Raw genomic sequence first — 19,849 nt, 5'->3', positions numbered from 1 at the left:
TCCTCCCTTCCTCTACGGTGTGGTTCAGGTGTCCATCGAGATGACAGAGAATTACTGCGCCATTTTCTTTCCTCACAAACCGTTGCGTTCAAGCATCAAGGCATCGCGCCGAACGGGTGGTGGCGTTCCGTGGACTCCCTGTCAGCGCTACAACACGCTGTCGCGTTCCACTCCTAAAGGCGAAGCTTAAGCGTCATTAATTAGCAGTTAATTAGTATTCAGGTATTAATCAGTAAATAACCATTAATCAGTGATTTGTCATCACTTAGTAATTAGTACTCAATTACATGTGACGCCACCAGTGCCACAGAAGCAGTGAAAGTGGTGCGGAAAACGCTTTCGCCTCTAAGCACTTTAGACAGTCAAAGTGCCCCCTGAATTTTTATATGGGCAAGATATTTTTCTGTTAGAAGATGGCCAGGAAGATTTGCCAACTCTGGTTATTGTTGTGGAGCCGAAGGAGACGCTTTAGTTTTCGCGCAGCTAAGGCAGCCTAGACGGCTGGTTTTCAATCTGCAGGGGGAGGGGCGAGGCAGTTAGCCCCCGCTCTCTTTTTCATTCGCCCTTCCCTCCTCCTCCGGGCATGCTCCTTGGCAAGAGATATTTATTTTTTTTTACTCTCAGCATACAGAGTACACCACAGAGGGGAATGACAATGCACAGCAATACATAAAATTAATAAAAAGGTACGGGAGCCAACTACTGATCCTTGAGGAGCCCCAAAACCAAGTGGTACCGCAGAGTAATCAGCGTCATCAATGCTGACAAATTCAACATGAGAAAGAGGAAATCCACGGATCCGTTAAGAACCACAGGATGATTGTTCAGCGCACTTAGTTTGTGTAATAGCAGTGAGTTATTAAATTCATCTAATGATTTAGCAAAGTCAAGAACTATGCAGTTAGATGAAAAAGAGGAGTCTAAATAGAAGCGCAAGTCATAAGTGAAGGCAAGTAGTTGAATTTCACAAGAGAAAAGCTTTCAGAAGCAATGCGCCCAAATTTGCCCTTTCTTTCGATTTTAAAACTGTACAGCGCCGTAACACCGATTTCAATCGAAAATGACTCCCGGTTTTATGTTCCCTAAACATGGCGTTTAAGATAGTCTGTGACGATCTGGCATAGCTGATATTGCCTAACAGATAAAAGATGGCGCCTGGTAGCTGCTGAAATGGCTAGGGTGATTTCACGTAAGGTCGAAGAAAGCATGGCTGCTCAACAAATTAAGTTTATTTCAACTTTTTACATATTGTTGCTTGAAGACTAGACAGAAGAAATCTGCAATTGGTTTTGCCTCAATTTTATTCTAAGCACCCGAAATTGACAATCGCAAAGAGTGTAGTGCCGCGCTCAAGTGCTGTGCTATTCTGGACAACTTTGGATTTTTATTTATTTATTTATTTTCTATACCCGCGTCGCGGAAGCATCATAGAGGGGATTGGGTTAACATTTGTCGTACAAGGGACACAGCGGGAATTTTAGCGAACGAACGCAATACGATGCAAAATTTACGAGCAGTGAACTAGCACACAATACAAATATTCAGTCATAACGGAATAGAACAAGTACAGATTTTAGGCCAATAAACTAGGACACCATGCAAACACGAGCAAAAAGCACCATGACAAAAAATAAGAGTAAAACGGGCTACTTGCGATGAAAACTGAATCAAATCACGAAGCAAAAATGCAGACAGTGACTGGCGAAAAAAATCGCTTATTTAAACACTGTCTACGGGAAGGTGGTTCCAGTCGTTTAGCGTACGTGGTATGACCGAATAATAAAAAAGTTTTTGTGCCAATGGCTTACGTGAACTTTGCTTTGGTGATCAACGAGTGACGAACAGTACGTTGGCGCTTATATAGTGTGGCAGACGGGACGAGTTTATTTCACATTGTGCCCCGTTTTTTTTTTCACTCCAGTGTACTTCGACAATCCAGTCATGAAGCGTGCGGCGAGAAACAGCAACATCGCTCTCGGCGACTCTCCGTCGCCCGTGTGAATGTGCCAGTCTGTAGCAGAATATATATTGCCCCCTGACACCATCGTTCAGTCTCTGGAGAGGCTGTGTGGGGGGGGGGGGGGGGGGGGGGGCTTGAGCCTCCCAGCCCCCTCGCAGTCGGCGACTATGAGCAAGCATAAGGCGCACAACTATGAAGTACTATACTCGGATACGACTTAAGTCTGCTGAAGGTGCCTACATTCAGCCTCCGTGCACAGAATTCCTCCACGGCGAAAAAGTAGTCCGCTGCTTAAACGTTTCTTGTCGCCTAAAGAAGAAGCTTATCACAAGAAAAAATCATGAGCTCTAGAATTCTGATACGTGGATTGTTTGATATAGTCAAACATTAAACCGCTGATTTTGTTTACTGTTGCGATTGGCCAGCGGGGTAATAGAAGACGCCGTGGGATGTGGAAGTTTCACTAGCACCCTATGCGACTACCTCGACGAAGCTGGTCTCCGCCCCTTCTTTTGACTTTCTATAGACAAGCGTCAGGACGTGACGTCACGGAGATGCGGCGGCGCTGGAGTCAGCAGTGACTTTCGTTGTGTAGCCAGAAGGCGATACCGTGCGCCTTGGGTATGCCACGCTTGAACGTTTTTGAACGCTTTTCGCAATATTCCAGCGAGCTGTGATGCGGGTGGTTGAACCGAAATGCTGAAGAAAGGCAGCGGAACAAGCTTCCACAAGTTTATCGCATTTAGATATGGGCCAAATGCAAGGCGCAGCGGCCGTGGAGCGAGTAAAGTTCGGCGACGGATCGGCTGCGCGGCTAGTATTGCATTTCTGCATCGAAATATGATAGTTTGCGTCTCTTAATCCGCATGTTTGCTCTTTAGCCGCTCGGTGAACAGTGCAAGAATCAACGTCTGCAGCTTGTTCGCGTTCTGTCGGGCTCTCATGACATCACAAAGGTTCGTCATGGGAAAAAGCTCCCTCCCGTCGTCCTTCCGCTTCCACTTAGCAATCGGCTATGCTGTATCGGCCCAAATGTTGAGACTGCAGACCTGTATACGTCGTGCTTTCTCGGTTTCATTTAATAAGTCAACCTAGTCGACCGCCGCAGCCGCGCCGTTGCTGCGAAACACAAGAGCGCAAAAGGAAGCCGCCACGGCAGCGCTTCGCCAGATAATTCCCTTTGGCGAAAAGGTTGAAAAAGTGCTGAACTGCTCTCCGGTCACCAAAAGAAATGTTTCTAACCACAGGCGACGCGCATAGAATATGCGTGCACGCGAGTTGGTTTCGAAGCAGCATCGCTTGGCGCGGGGTAGGCATGCTACGTTTTTGCCTACACCCCGCATCGCTGCCGACCTCAGCGCCACCAGACCTCCTTCACCCACCGAAGTCACGGAGATGCGGTGGCGCTGATGTCAGTAGCGACTTTCGCGTGGTTGGTAAAACAGGTTCCGCCTGCCCGTGCCTACCGCAGCTGCCGCAGCTACCGGCGGCTGCATCGTGGCTACGCACTGCAGAAGTAGCATGTACTGACCAGCTGTGTCGTTGTTTATCTACGTAGTATCATAAAACGAAAAATTCATCATCATCATCATCATCAGCCTGGCTACACCACCGATCTCCACTAGGGGAGCTGGATGCCGCATCGGGCGCCCGAAAGTGAAGCCACCGGAAGTAAGCGGCCTTGTCCCGGAAGTCAGCCTTTGGCAGTGCATGAAATCGGAGCTGAGCACGGTTTTTCAGTTCCAGTTTTGTTTTCCCACTTAGCATTTCGTCTTTTCGCCGTTCTCGTCTTTTTCCATGACAATGCCCACCTTTTGCGCCGCCAACTGAGCGAGGAGACCAGCGAAGTCTTCGGGAAGGACGTTTCAAAAATAAGGGCCCATTGCATTTCAATGGGGCGACACTAGCAGACGACAGGACGTCGCTACACACAGCAAGTATGGAGCCTCGTCTACTCGGCTCGGTGTCGTCTCGTTTGCCTAGCTTCGCCAACTCTGCTCTTTACTGCGATGCTTGTTCCCACGCTCAAGCCCAAGTTATGCTCTCAATGGGGGATAAATATAAGAAAGAATAGGTTGAAACATTCCCCAGGCAGCTTACTTTGCAGCGACCATTTTACCGAATTATATTTAGACCGAACCGGAGCGAGGGCTAGGCTACTATCTTGTGAGGTGCACGTCGACGGTGTTCGGTTGGTTCATATTAGCGCCTCCAAAAGGTATGGTACTGCTTTTTCGACGGAGTGTGTCATGTACTGTTTCGTGTTGTTGCAAGTTAAGCCTGAATGGTCTTTAATTCGTGGTGCTTGGTGCAGTTGACTTCTAACAGCGCTTCTCACGCGCACTGCACCATTCGCCTTTCTTGTCAGTCGCTCCTCTCACGCTGTGCCTTTTCTTTACTGCACGAAAATTCGGTTTTAAGGTCATCGTCATTCCACTGCTTTTCCTTTACGCTCGGAATACAAGAACCAGGCAAGAACATAGTGTTTAATGCACGTACCCCTTTGCCGAGGCAGGGTGAGACCTGCATGCCTGTTTTCTTCACTTTCGCAGAAATTACAGGGTTCTGCACACAATGCTCACATTTCTCGCGTTCAGCTTGCTTGTTCCTTTCATATAACAGCAGACATCACACGAAAACAACGCAAAAAACTGAGAACGAAAGGCCGAAAGACGCGACTTTTTGCATTGAAATACACAGCAGACACCCGACTTCCGGGACAAGCGGTCCAACTTCCGGTGGCTTCACTCGCGCTCGTCTCGGAAAGCGGGAATGCGGCATCCAGCCACCTAGTGGAGATCAGTGGGCTACACCCACTGCAGGGCAAAGGCCTCTCCCATGTCTCTCCAATTAGCCCTGTCCTTTGTCAGTTGCCGCCACTGTATCCCCGCAAACTTCTTAATCTCCTCCGCCCACCTAACTTTCTGCCGTCCCCTGCTACGTTTGCTTTCTCTTGGAATCCACTCCGTTACCCTTAAGGACCAGCGGTTATCTTGCCTTCGCATTACATGCCCTGCCCAAGCCCATTTCTTCCTCTTGATTTCAACTAAGATGTCATTAACCCGCGTTTGTTCCCTCACCCACTCCGCCCTCTTCCGATCTCTTAACGTTACACCTATCATTTTCCTTTCCATAGCTCGCTGCGTTGTTCTTAACTTAAGCTGAACCCTCTTTGTTAGCCTCCACGTTTCTGCCCCATAGGTGAGTACCGGTAGGATACAGCTGTTGTATACTTTTCTCTTCAGGGATATTGGTAAGCTACCATTCATGGTCTGAGAGAACCTTCCATATGCGCTCCACCCCATTCTTATTCTTCTAGTTATTTCCCTCTCATGATCTGGATCTGCGGTCACTACCTGCCCTAAGTAGACATATTCTCTTACTCCTTCTAGCACCTCGCTACCAATTGCGAACTGCTGTTTCCTTGCTAGGTTGTTGAACATTACTTTGGTTGGTTGGAAAATTAGAATAGCCTTAATAGGTTTCTCGCATGTATATACCGCATTAGGAAATGGGTCGCGGTGGTAAAAGCGCGAAGTCTGGGTGTCGACAGGCGCTGCCGGTCAACGTACTTCATAGCAGGGAAATTTTTGCGCTAATTCAAATGAACAACAGCATGGTACGCGTAAAACTGCGCAAGGAAAAAAAGTATATAGCTGCGCACGTACCCTGCGCTGGTATGCACGGGCGCCGGCAAGGTCATTCACCATCAACGAGTGCATTATTTTGTTGATAGCACAAATTGTTTTGACCTGTGTAGAAGTTACACGATAATATAATGGCGCGTTTTAGGGCATTTAACATATTCTTGAAACTATTTCTTAACATGACCGACATGATCATTTGATTCTAGTAGAAAGCAATCTGGTAAGTTGTGAGAATCTTGCGCGGTCACGTCGGCATGCTTCGTACAGCGTACGTTAAGTGTGCTAAAAACCACATCCTTTACATTGCATCATGCATGTGTCATAAGTTGCTTCATGAAGTATGATCGCGAAGCCTGTTTGGAAAAAAGCAACCGCAGGCGGGCTACCAAAAGAGCACGTAGCGAGATTTACAGGGGATGAGGCAATGAAAAGTTTTTTCCTTTATTGATGCATGATATATGTAACCAAATCTGGTGCAAATATGAAATTGCTCTGGTAATTTTTAGTAATGCGTTTTATTTTCAGCTATACCTGGTACAGTTCTTCGGTAATTACAACACCCTCGTAGAGTAACCCCGGGTCTTGAATAATTAAGTATAAAGTGCGGAAAGTTTTTTTGCCAGGATGTCCCCAAAGCCCTGTTCTCGATGTTGGCGGTATTACTTTCTTTTATTAGATTATCAGTACTTACGCTTGCATAGTCACATGAAAAATTTTGTTATAAAAATAACTAACATACTACTGCTCCAGTAGGAAAAAAATCGGGACATTTATTACACTTCTCTACGTATCTGGAACCATTCGCGACAAATAGAATCATTATATTCCCATTATTTCCAAATTTACGAAGGGGGGAGGGATCCCAATCCCTGAAAATGTGGTAGATCAAAAAACAAACCTTTAAGTTCACTCCCTTGTTATGGCCTCTTCGCTTTGGCTTTGGTCCAAGAAATGCGGCACTGAAATCAACGAAACCTCTGATCCCTCTTCGTAGTGATGCTACCATTGTGGTACTCCGTCGTCGGACGCCCGCAGAATTCGCAACGTGCAAGGACCAACAGAAACCCCATTACCTCACAATTTTTTTCGACCACAGATCAAAAAACCGTAATTTTATGAATTTCTACTGAATATTTTGCTATATTTTTCGTCACAAAACCAAACACCCAGGGCTAGGAAGAATATAATTTCAGGAATTCAAACGTTTCACTAAATCGACCAGTTTAAGAAGAAGGGGAGAAGTCGGCCTGGCTGGTGCCTGATCTGACAGCTAAAAACAGCGGTTACGCGAGACATATGAGATCGGGACACGATCGACGCTGTCCGCACTTTTCGCACTGCGCGACACGTGTGTCAACAGATGGTAAATGCACATTGGCTCTGCCGAAAAAACGCCAGTGCTTACCTCACTACTGTCCTGAGGTAAAATCATTCTGGCTAGTGCAGAGTGTCAAAAACTTATCATTTTATTCAATGCCTAGGAACAATACACTGTGGCGAAATACGCTGTACATGGCCAATGCGAGTCTGTGTACTTCGAGGAATATTAAGTTGAAAGCATCAACCATTGCTATAGTTCTCAGAAACTCACAACGCGTCTACAAGCCTTGAAAACCGGCGCTGCGCCACTTCAACTCGACGCCACTCCCTGGCCTCTTGCCTACCGCTAGCCTGCTAGCGACTGCAGCGCCTCCTCGCTTGTTTGCAAACATGGAGGAGGTCTATATCCTAGTATCCACTCTCCCTTTCTCAACTTATGCTTCATGGCAGACTTCTCTAAAAAAAAGTTGTATCCTACTATAAGAGGTATTTGTAAAAGAATAATAGGGCCGGGGCTTACTTTCGGGAACGCGATTCGGTTCTCAAGGTCAGAAGTTCTAGTTTGGTTTATGATTTTTGGAGTTTAACATCCCAAGCGACTCAGGCTACGAGAGACGCCGTAGTGAAGGGCTCCGGAAATTTCGACCCCCTGGAGTTCATTAACGTGCACTGACATCGCACAGTACACGGGCTTCTAGTATTTCGCCTCCATCGAAGTGCGACCGCCGCGGCCGGGATCGAACCCGCGTCTTTCGGGTCAGCAGCCGAGCACCACAACCACTGAGCCACCGCGGGTCGATATTATAAGTAAATCAGAGAGCTGTTGGAAGCACTAGGTTCCCACGGCAAAACCACAAAAGAGGCACTACAGGAGTGTATGGGCTGGGCATGGTTCGAAACACGGGAAGCTCAGAGTAAAATATATGAAGAACGCTTGAGGAAATTGGACGATAACAGGTGAACAGCTGGGATATTTCAACAGTTATACAGAAAGAGCGTTGGGTCGCAATGGCGGAAGAGAACTAGGAAACTAACCAGTAAGTATGCCGCCCACGAGGATGGAGAAAGTGCATAAACGACAGGTTAAAAATGCGGAATGTAAAAAATGAATTCAATGGAAAAGAAGCATAGTGTAGAAATGTATCTATACTGGAAAAGGCAGATCAGGAAGCAATTGTTCAATGATAACTGAAGAGGCAGTGCCCTACTCTTTGAAACTATGTCAGGGCGCCTTAGAAAGCTGCGCTTTCTAAGGCGCCCTGCTGTGTGTGGTAGATCTGTACAACACCTGTGCTGTGTGTGATATATCTGTAAATTTGAACACCTTATACTGAAATGGATCCGGATCAAATGAAAAGAGATGTCGGTGCAGGCACAGTCACTCTCCTGGGGCCCTAGGGTATAGAGATAACAATGGTCATGTGAATAAATCTGCGGCGGAAGTTAGCAAAAATCGGTTGGAAGACAGGGGCTGAAAAGCAATGAGGTGACGTAAGGATAGAAATGTAGGAATCCGTACTAAAGAAAATGACGAATTTTAATGATAACTTACAAAACAGTTAAAAATAAAAAGCCGAGCATGGTGGAAACTGCCACCAACTTATTTCAAAATGGACGCTCCAATCTTCCATCCATCCGACGACGCCAATGATAAAATAGTTGCAGGCAGTCGAGCGGGAGTGCTCGCGCTAGGCCAGCTTCTCCGGTATACACTAGATGATTGTGCTGGGCTCTGAAACTGCGCAGTAGTGCCGCATTATGGAACGCTTGCGCTGGGACAGCTTTTCGGACTCGACGATTTCGCTAGGCTCTAAACCTCTCTGGATTAGTGCCGCGTAGGAGACGCGACGATTCATGAGCTGGCACTGCCGCGGGACGGAGCGCTCTCGCTAGGCTAAATTAATGGACGTACCGTAGATGATTTTGCTAGGCTCCGAACCTCTGGGTTCGTGCTTTCGCATTAATAATTTGAAACACCCTGTATAAAACCTGCTTATCGCCATTACTCCGCCTCTAAAAATCGGCATTGACTACAATAGCCTGTAAATTGACCACTGCAGCAGCAACATTTTTTATATGCAGTTCATGTGCTTTTGTTTCTATCCTGGCACCAATATAAAATCTCCCGTTTTGGTTGAAGTAATGGAAAGTAATTCTCCCCTTCTATTGTCCCTATTTGCCTTAGCTTCTCGTAGCACAAGGCAAGCATCAAATTGTAATTTTAACAGTCTAAAATGTAGCAGCAGTGTATATGATGAACGCCTTACATGTCGTTCATTGGAGCCAAAATAGAACAAATGGCTAACGTATGTAAAAGTAGTGAGGAATTGTAACTGACCTGTAAATTGCCTAGAAGTGTAAACAACTTATCACTGAAACTCTTGCTTTGTGAAATATGCTTTGATTTTTTGACATTTTTATGTGCTCATGTGTTTTGGAGTGTGCAATATTTTGGCATTTTGTTAGATGTATCTTGTAAACGTTTAATATTCTAGTAGTACTCTTGTGTATATTATCAATAATTCTGCCGCCCTCGTAGCCTCTGCAGCTGAACTTATTAGCAATTTTTGAATTTAATCAGACACTAACCTAGGGAGCTATCAGTTTTCATATTTCATGTGTTATCGCAATAAATTTTTTTCTAAAAAAACGCACACAGGCCTGCTGTTATTAGTGGATAAATTTCATGGACTGTGGGGCACAGCCTGTATTGGTCTAGTAGCACGATTTTTAACTTCAGTATTAATGCAGATGTATGTAGCAAAGTATGCGGACAAGGGCAACACTAATCATAACTGTAGCTAATTACAGCAACCTCAATCTCAGCGCGAATAACCAGCATATGTTAGATTAACCAACCATTCATTGTCTCATGAAAATGCATAAACATGAGAAGACGCAATGTGATGCGTTTTCTACAGTGAGAAAGGGAATGAGAAGTCTGAAGAAGAAAACTTTATTTTCTCACTGAACTAAAGTTTTTGCTGAGTCAAGCACATGCCATATGCAGCCACCTTTTGAAGATTTCAACAGAGGCCTGCAGTATAAACTCGTGCGTAAAAAAGGGGGTGAGAAAACTGCCGCGATGAACTTAAGCTTCCAAGACATCTCGCGCCAGTGTGACCAAAGCAAACTGTTCGGTAAGCTGATCCGGCGCTAGCCACATTGAACAGAAGGGGCTTGGATATTCGAGCGAAATCACATGCGTAACTTCTAGTCATTACATCCCACAACGAGCAGGCTGGGAGTTACGATTCCGTGTCCTAATTCTCGTGCAAAGCCTTATGGCGGTTGAAACCGCTAGGATCAGCAAACTGCTTGTGGCAAATAGTGCACTTGTAAGGCTTCTCCCCGGTATGAGTTCTCTCATGTCGCTTCATATTCCCCGGAAAGCGGCTCTCATAAGAGCAGTAGCTGCACTGGAAGAACTGTTTTCTACTGGTTGATGTGCTACACTGCTTTTGAACATCACCGCCGTCCGAGTCGGCAGCATGTTGGATTCGGCGCTGAGTGGTTTGTTTCTTTTTCCTTCTGCGTACTTTTGTTCCTGACTGAAGACCTGCACTGCTTTCCCTTCCACGCTGTAAGTAGCGGCTGTGCGCCATAACGCGAAGATGCAGCCCTTCATGACGGCTGAGATTGCTTCGATCAGCACACCTCCTGGGGCAGTACCTGCACTTGAAAGGCTTCTCTCCGGTATGAGTTCGCTGGTGTCTCAGCAAGTTTGAATTTGTGCTAAGCACTTTAGGGCAATAGCGGCAATGGAACTCCTGCTGGAGGACTTTTGCCGCCTTGCGTCGTTTCAGAGCATCCACGCCGTCCCAGCCAGTAGCAGGACGGCTCCTCCGCTTGTTGCTTTTCTTCGTCTTTCTTATAGAAAGCCCTCTTGATGTGAAATCCAAGGGTGCCAAGGAAACAGCTTCGCTGCAACTATCTTCCGCACCTGCAGTAGGTAAGAGAGAAATATTGAATTTATTTTTTATTTTATTTATTCATTTTTTAGGCAATACAAGTATTGCCCACGAGGCAAGACAAAAGGAGACTATTGGTCTCCTGACTAGGTCTTGGCCTCGCCGGGCGCCGCAGAGGCAGTAGTACATAGCATATCGAATCATACATCCTAATCACGATCAGATCAGATGATTATATAATTCTACATGCAATATACATATGCACAAGCTGCGAGAAATAAATGGCACTTTGCTTAATAGCGACATGAAGAAACATAGGAATATTTAATAAAAACAAAACAAAAAGACAAACCAGAACATCAATGACACAATAAGGCACGTGCTCTTTGCCTAAACTGATGTACAGATGTAGCCTTTTTTGGAGTAGCTATTATATCTGGATATGAATTGAACATAAGTTACCCAGTTACTGCACAGTAACAAAAAAGGATTGGCAGAAGGCAGGGTCACAGTGTTTTACTCTCCTTCTGATGTGCACTGACTTTCGAACACCATAAGAAAGCTGCAAACTGGGTAAAAAGATCCTCACTCCCCACAGCGCAGACTTTGACTACTGCGGCACACAGCATGTGCATGGGAGTGGCTCCCATTTCCTGGTCTTTCAGTTTCGGGCTGAATTCGTCCCGTGAAAGATGATCGACCAATGCAGTAGCCAGACACTGGATTGCCATACAAAGCTCGTACTCTTTGGCACCGAACTGGTCAAAAATAACCAGCAGCATCTAGCGCACCTCGATTTCCTAGCAAGTATTTATTTATCTAATTACAGATAAGATGCTTCAGACGGGTTAGAGACTATAGAAATACGCAGTCGAAAAATGTTTGGTAAGAGGATTGAGTTGAATAATAAGACAGTAAACTTCTGTGGCACACTGAAATAGATGGACTAGGCAGCATAGATCTCTGCAGCAGCACAAGATTCTATTTATAAACAAACCTTGAAAGATTAGTTGAAAGTGTGGTGGTATGTGTGGAGTCATGACTCCCTTCAGGCAATGGGCACTGTTGAAAAATTTGTTTAAGAAAGAGGAGATACGAAAAGTCTCATTGTAAAGCCAATAGTATTTAAGGGGTTTGTCAAGCGTATGATTTGCTGCTATGTATGAGGGTGGCACTGGTTAACACTCCCAAGATTCTGTAACAATGCGCAGAAGTACCCTCAAAAGCAGCAGATTGGGCTTCCATCACAGCAGCTCATTTGGCAGAGCGCCGGACGCGAAATTCGAAGGTCATCAGTTCAGATCCCACCAGCGGCGTGTAGTTAATTTATCTTCTACTTTCTAATCAATTCTCTTCAAAATAATTGCCGTATCAATCTCTGACTGATAAACACCATCAGTTAACACCACCTTTTGGTGACTGTTGACTTCCATCACATATCGACGTGGTTAGCAGTGCACGAGGTGTTTCACCTAAGACTATATACAATTTTTATTTTTTTTTTCATTAGAACATCGCTTTTTTAGATATAGCATTTTCAGTGGTCTGGCCAGTGTTGTCGGTAACGCGTTACAAGTAACGGCGTTACCGGTAACGTGTTCTTTTTTTTCGGTAACTTAGTAACGTACTCGTTACCATTTCGGAACTGTAACGGGTAACGTACTTACGTTAACATTTTTCGGTAACGTGAGATGTCACGGTACTAGTTACTTTTTATTTAAATTGTCCCCCACTGCCCCTCTTTCAGAAAAAAAAAACCGCCGAAAATGATGTTGCAAATAAACAAACCCTACTGGTGCTCTCGACAACCCTTGGTTCGCATGCGTGCCAGAAAACACCTGCTCTTGACAACGTATTCAACTAAAAAAAAAACTCGAACACGCATTCACACACTTGTCTTCACCCCCCAAAGCGCTCACACACACAACTCTCTAAAGAGTGGACGCATGCCGATCCACCAATGGACCATTTGCAGAAATCTGTAAGTCAGTTTCTCCGTAACCTTGTTTTCCAACCAACAGGTCTCGTTCCCAGACGACACTCACGCATTCTTTGTGGAAGCACTTCCCTCTTCTGAGTAAAGTAAGGAATGTCGCCAGTTTACTTCAAGACGGCCCCAAGAGAGCCGTCGAAAGAATACAGTAGTACAGCAGAGAAAAAGGGATTGCAGTCAACCGGGTGTAGGACTGCGTAATTTCGTAAGCAGAAGCACACCAGAATTACTGTAAATTTGTTGAGTTCAGCTATGTTTTCCTTGTGAAGTTGGAATAATGCGAAATACGAGCTTTATAAAATTGTTATATTGAGTTCTTGCAGTGAAAACTCGCTGATTAAAATTTATGGCCATGGAGTACCGGCGAAGTAGCGTGCGATACTTTTTTTCAGTAATGGTAACGGTAACGCGTTACTTTTTTTTGTAGGTAACGTAGGGCGGTAACGCGTTCTTTTTTTATTAGCGTAACGAGTAACGTATTTAATTACTTTTTTTCGGTAACGCTTACAAAACTGGGTCTGGCACATCCGAATACAGCGAAGACATGCTGACTAGCAGGCTGGTTAATCAATATTTCATAGTTAACTTTTTATCTATTACTCTTAGGCATCTTTATTATTAAGACATGCAGCCCACACACAAGTCATATCCATATCAGTTTTTAGAATTTCGAAAATGCGGTTACCCTCGATGCTGTGGCGCAACAAATTTTGGCTGAATCGTGCAAAACACAAGTGCTTTCTAGAAGCTTTCATGCAAAGCAACCTCTCCAATGCATATAACTCATCGAAATAGCCAAAATTTGTTGGGTCACAGCAATGACAATAAGTGCCTTTTTGAAATTCTTAAAACTCATATGGATATTATACTTACGATGGGCTACACGTCTCTCATTTGTTTAGGAGCGTAATAGTAATTGTTAAAAGGTTAGCTATTAAATACTATCTAACCATTCGTTAGTTAGCACATTTTTGCTGTATTCTGATGTACTACACAGCTGAAAATGCTATGCCAAAAAGCACCCTTCTAACTCAAAAACCCTTTTATAAAAAATTGTGTAAAATCTTAGGTGAAACACCCTGTATGTTTGCAACTCGATTCTTAACAGGGTTGTCAAGCCACCAAGGCGGCTCATTCGTTATGGCGCACAGCTGCTGGCCCTAGACTCGTGTTCGATCCCTGCCGTGGCGGTTGCGTTTCAAAGGAGACGAAATGCTAGAGGCCCGTGTGCTATGCGATGTCAGTGCGCATTAAACAAGCCTAGGTGATAGAAATTATCCGGAGCCTTCCACTGCGGCATCTCTCATAGCCTGAGTTGCTTTGGGACGTTAAACCGCATAAAACCGAAACCGATCAGCAGCCTTTTGAGGAGCTGGTTCAGGAATTGTACCGGTAAGAACTTAGCACACTTGTTAACTTCAGTGAGACTAGCCCTAGCAAGGAGTTTTGAAGGCTAAACATACACGTCCTATCTGTTGTAATAAAATCTAAGTGCTTTGAGCTATATGTTTAATTTTGCGACGCTTGTGTCCGTGCACAAAAACCAAGATGCTATGCCACACTCTACCATCGGTCAGGCTTAACAATCTTTATGCTGGGAATGTTGTGTATGGCGCCTTATTGTCCGCGTTAAAGAATAAATCATGTCAAGAGGCCCTTGCTAGTAAGATATGATACGTGTTTGCGCCTTTTTAGGTGTTCAGTGATAAATATGCCAAGACGTTTCAGTTCGTTAACCTGTTTAAGAGCTTCAGAGGTCATAATGAAAAGAGGAACCTTCTTTTTTATTAGTTATGGTCATGCAGACAACTTTTCCTCCCAGGAAGGTAAGTTTGTACCGCTTCTCGCAGCTATCGCTATGCATACAGACGGGATGACATGGACATGCAAAATCAAGGGAGTTAAGCTATTAAAACTGGCGACGTATAGAAAAATCAGCGGCGTTACAAAACTCGCGATTGGTCAGAACGCTGTTACATCATCAAAGGTGGAAAAATATCAAGTGCTAACCAGTAAAAGTCAGTATGTCTCAGTACACACAACCACACCAACTAAAACAGAAGAGAATATAACTGAAAAAGGATTTGATATTGAACTAGAAAAGAATTGGAACAGAATGCGAATGAAATTGGAACAGCTTTGGAATAAGATTTGAATAGAATAGCAAAGCTTTGTCAGAGGATCAATTTGTCATGTTACTCTTAACCAGTACAATTTCACTCCCTAGTGAGAGTGACCACTTTTCTGATGTTCAGCTGATCACGTCAGAAGTATGCGGCGGACCACCCCACAAGATGCAATAAGACCGTTCTCCAAGGAGTCAAGCTTGCACTCATACAGCCAGTAAAGTCTTGATGTGGTTTGCTGGGAAAGACTGGGTCTGCCAAAAAAAGCGGAATAGATGTGTGCAAATTTCGGCTATCTAAAGGGAATCAACAGGGCATCGGTGTTTTTCTTGGAGGGTAGTGCCGAAATACGTGTACAGCCGTGCTGACATGAAAGTGAAGGATAAATTCCTTCCGAATTTTGTTCTTACTACACATTGATTTTATGGTTCCTTCTTGGCAAATCAAGATTTGACCTTCAGCGAAAGGTGCAGTTATTCCTAAGGAAATTGCAGTTCGAAATTTTCCTGCCACCCAACTCAAACTTGTGGCACAGTCTCTGGCATCGGTGGCTAAAAGACTGCGTCAGCGCACCGCAGTTAACTTGTGAAATTAGCAGTCGATGGCGACAAATGTATTTCATGTTTTTGTTCTTCATTCACTCCCTTGCACTGTCCACCTAGTTTATTCTGGCTGGAAAACAGCAACCACAAGACCCTCCTCTCGCAATCTTGTTCAGGTTGTGTGACACTTTCTGCACGTAAGGGATGCACGCTGTTTTCTTCTTGACTGGTTGGTCAGCAATGATGCACGTGCTACTTTGGATTCTGCATTCGGCAAGCAGGAACTCCGCTATGCTTAGCAAGGCCGCATCGATCGTAGGAGAGCCTCTGCTTGTCTAATGCGGAATCGAAAAGAGCAAGTGTATAAATGCTCACCAACCAGTCAGACCGAAAACAGCGTACATGCACAAAGGCTTGCAAAACCTGAAAAAGACTGTGAGCAAAGCGGGTGTGAATTTAAGCAGGAAAACAATACCGACCAAAAATGAAATAACACGACGTTTCGAAAACTACTCGGTTCTTTCTTGAGGTGTGACAGCGGGCGTGTTGAAGTTTGGCTTCAAGCCTTGTGTAGCCATCTGCCAGATTATTGAACGTAAGTGGTGGTTGTTAGAGGCGGAGAAGGCTTCTGGAGGAGTGGTGAACATTCCTCCATGTGTGTTATATGAGCATTGACCATAACTCAAGTAAGAGCATCCTCCGTAGGGGCAACCATGTTTCCAGCACAATGGTTCTGTTGAAGTCAGTCCTGTGGTCACAAGCATGCCTCGTAGCATTTGGCCACCATGCTTTGATTCCTATTTGGCATCCATTTCGCGTTGCCTCATTCTTTCAACGAAATAATTGGTTTCGCAAATGTGCGATGCCGACCACTTCATGCAAGAGATATTGTATACATCACCTTGAGGTTTTCTTCCGGAAGGTGGTTTGGGCTGAAGAGAAGGCGCTGATGGTGGAAGTCGGCTTCTGTGTTGTTTGCACCCCTTCCTTTCTGATAATACCGGCGAATGTTTCGCTGGTGTTTTTTACAAAAAGAATGCATACATTTTTTTGCCGATGCCATGTGCTATGGTCCAGAGGTGAAAATATTTTTTTTAGATATTTACTGGTTTTCAATCATGTGCCGAATTAACACACATACTCGTATCTCGTGCTGAATGTTTTCTTTTGAGTGTAAACGGGTTTAAGGTTGCTATTTTCCACCTGGAGTAATCTAGGTAGACTGTCCAAAACGAGTGAATGCAGAATGAAGAAAAAGGGGTCTCGGAAAAAAGCATCAGAAATAGTTCGTTGACTGTAGCATTGCTTTGGCACACAAGATTCCGACCTCATGCAGCCAGTTTACATCGGTGATACGGGATGCTGGCCTCAGTGATCGACCATGCGGGCACGCCAAATATACAGAGCACAAGTAGTGCAGATACCACACAGCTATACACAGTGATGAGTGCAAAACATGTGAACTGGTTTAAAGACGAGACCTCGGGGGTCATTTCCGGGCCTCCAATATGCAAAAAAACAAACACGTGCATCTGCATCCCCTCATCGCTCCCTTCCCATACGAATGTGCATTTTTTATTCAGTTACGCTTAATGGTTATCCTGTTGCATGATTGTCCAGTTCTTCCTAATATTTTTATCGCCATGTTTCCTTCATATGCTGCTTCACCCATTGCAATAAATAATTTGGTTTCTAGTCAGCACAAGTACATGTCTCATAATATTTTTCCTGCCTTAAGCACTGTTACATTCTCTCCACCAAAATGTATCAAACGGCACGCGTCAGTTGTCTTCTGAAATAAAACAATGTATCAGTACCTTTTCCAGCTCTTGGGATGTAAAGCATTCTTTCATTGATAGCAGTTTCTTTCACAGAAACTTTATAGCGTGTTCCACCAAATTTGGTCCTGAATTGTGTCCCAAACCAGTATGAAGCACTCTTCAAATTCGATCCGCTTCGAGGTCTCTTCTGAGAAGGCTAGAAATACCGTTTCAGTCTGTTTCCGGCTCGGTTCTGGTTCCATTTCGACTGCATGAGATGGCGGGACATTCGGCGCAACATTGTGCCAGATACTCATTATAAAAACATTTATTATGAGGAAAAAAATGTAGTTCTGATAATACTACCACGGCTACCATGTGTGGCCTCTCTTTGTATTCTCGCAGTGATGAGTACCAAATATCTCCTGCAAAGGCTATGAGCGCAATTTTCGGTTCAACTTTTAAGATTTCTGCTCAGTGTTCCATGAACGAAGTAGAAGTTTCAGACATTGCCTTCAGTTTTGATGATAACTCAAACTCCCCATCCACAACCTGCGCCTCCCCCCAACCGGCCCATCACTTTTTTCGCACATGCAGAAAATGTTGATCGGTTTCCGAAGCGTCGGGCTTTTAAAATAAAATCATTGTTCTACACAACGCTTCTGTGTTGCTTATATATAAACACATAGCTCTCACCTTCAACGGGCTGATCCTTTCCTCGGTCTGTGCCTTCTTCCACACTACTATAGAGCTCAATGCAGCACTGGCCAGCTTCCTCTGCACAAAGATGAATCCTGTCACCAGGCACAGAGTCGTGGTCGCCACCTTCTTCGCTATTGGAGAGCGACGCAGCAGGAGCGCTGATGGTAGTCACAGTAACGTCTGATGTAGGACGATCGGGGGTGGTCACCGCACATTCTGGTGTCAGAGGAGCAGCGATGGCGGTCCCGGTAGACTCCGACGTGCATATGACTGTGCACGGACACAGTACGCGGCCTGCAATGGCGAGGCACATGAAGCACTGAGAACTGCAGGGAAACTAACCGCATCCATATTAACACCCGAAAACAATAGTTTTTGAACCAATGGCACTTGTACCAGCGCGTTCAGGAAAACAATCGAAAACACTGATTATTATGATCCTTCACATTGCCTTAAAACTTTGCAAGCAGAAAGCCTCTAGCTGCACTCGGGAGACGATGAGAGCCAAAGTTACAGTAAGTTAACGTTACAACACTAGGGACTAAATCGCTCAGTGCAACTTGTTTCAGTATAACACTTGCCACTAGAGGCTTGATCCATTCTGCATTCAATCACGAGATGTAACATGACAGCGACACAAAAAAAAAGTGGGACAAGCGCTCCCTGTGAACTAGCAGCAAGTTGAGAGATTAGAGTATTGTTAAGACGTGCTTCTCTGGAACAAAGAATACAGAGAGATATCTCCAGACCACATAATCTCCAGAGAAATGCAAAACATTAATATTGCACAGTTAGCTTTCTTTACAGGATTATACTATGATAGTTTCGTGTGTATGTGGGACATTATAGCGGCCACTAAAATGTTATACTCTGGAAGCATATTTTCCCTCGCATCAATCGCTGCCGGGCTCTCATTTGTCATCTCGCTATCGTAAGTGTGGGGGTGTTGTCTGGTTCTACAATATAGTACTTCAGTTAGATGACAGCAATTAGCTCATACCAGATTTCGCAGAAGTGATTCATGATACAAATATGGGCAAACAGCACAGTAGTCATGCTTGTAATAGTTCCCGAGACAACACTACTTTCTTTCCTCACGCCCACAGTACTTGAAGAATTGCTTTGAATAGGCACAGATACCAAATCTGCTAAAGCGTGGTTTTGAAGTTTTTTTTTTACTTGTGCTTCATTGATTTAATCTAGTACAATTCGGAGAAAAGGCAGAGACCAACTTTCCAACTGGACTAATTGACACCATACATTTAACGATAAGTACACACAACAAATGTAAACAGAGTGAAAATCATTGTAAAAAGAGAAACATAACAAGCATTTAGAGACATCAGAACGAATACAGCCCTCTGTTTACAAATCTCTTAGCAAATATTTATGACCACAATGACAACAACATGAGGTGATTTAAGGCAGACAGCTGGGCTAGTTGGTGTTTAGATTGAGAGGACATAGTAGTAGCGCTTAAAAAACAAGGACGACAGGGTAGAGAAAGACAGCACTAGCGCCTGTGCTGTCTTTCTCTACCCTGCCGTCCTTGTTTTTTAAGCGCTACTACTATGTCCTCTCAACATGAGGTGAAATCATTCCTAGAAGAACAGCGCTGGGAACAAGACGTCAGATGAAAGGAAGGACAGACACATGCGCTGAATAACAAGTGACATTTTATTTCGGAGCGAGGCATATATATATGCTCCGAAATAAAATTTCGGTTGTTAATCAGCCCAAGTGCCTATTCTTCCTTTCGTCCGTCGTCTTGTTCCTAGCGCTGGTTTTGTACGTATGCTGTGCGCACAAGCCCGACACCTTGCTCTAAACATATGGGCGAAATCAAGAAGGGTGAAAAATACGAATAGGTTATGTGCTGAATTATAAT

General features: G+C 44.5%; 1 protein-coding gene across 1 annotated transcript; it reads right to left on the bottom strand.

Annotated features, from left to right (window-relative positions):
- Window positions 1-9,867: 9,867 nt before the first annotated feature.
- On the bottom strand, window positions 9,868-19,390 carry LOC149326846 (uncharacterized). The gene is made up of 2 exons (XM_089563617.1): window positions 17,956-19,390; window positions 9,868-10,870 (listed from the first exon to the last, which is right to left on the bottom strand). Exons 1-2 carry the CDS (start codon window positions 18,272-18,274, stop codon window positions 10,191-10,193), a joined length of 999 nt encoding a protein of 332 aa, XP_089419743.1. The 5' UTR covers window positions 18,275-19,390; the 3' UTR covers window positions 9,868-10,190.
- Between the last annotated feature and the right edge of the window lie 459 nt (window positions 19,391-19,849).

Source organism: Amblyomma mixtum, chromosome 10 (assembly GCF_055824585.1).
Source record: "Amblyomma mixtum isolate Tamu chromosome 10, ASM5582458v1, whole genome shotgun sequence".
In the NCBI taxonomy this organism is placed as follows: Eukaryota; Metazoa; Arthropoda; class Arachnida; order Ixodida; family Ixodidae; genus Amblyomma; species Amblyomma mixtum.
This window is presented reverse-complemented; position numbering and strand designations above follow the sequence as displayed.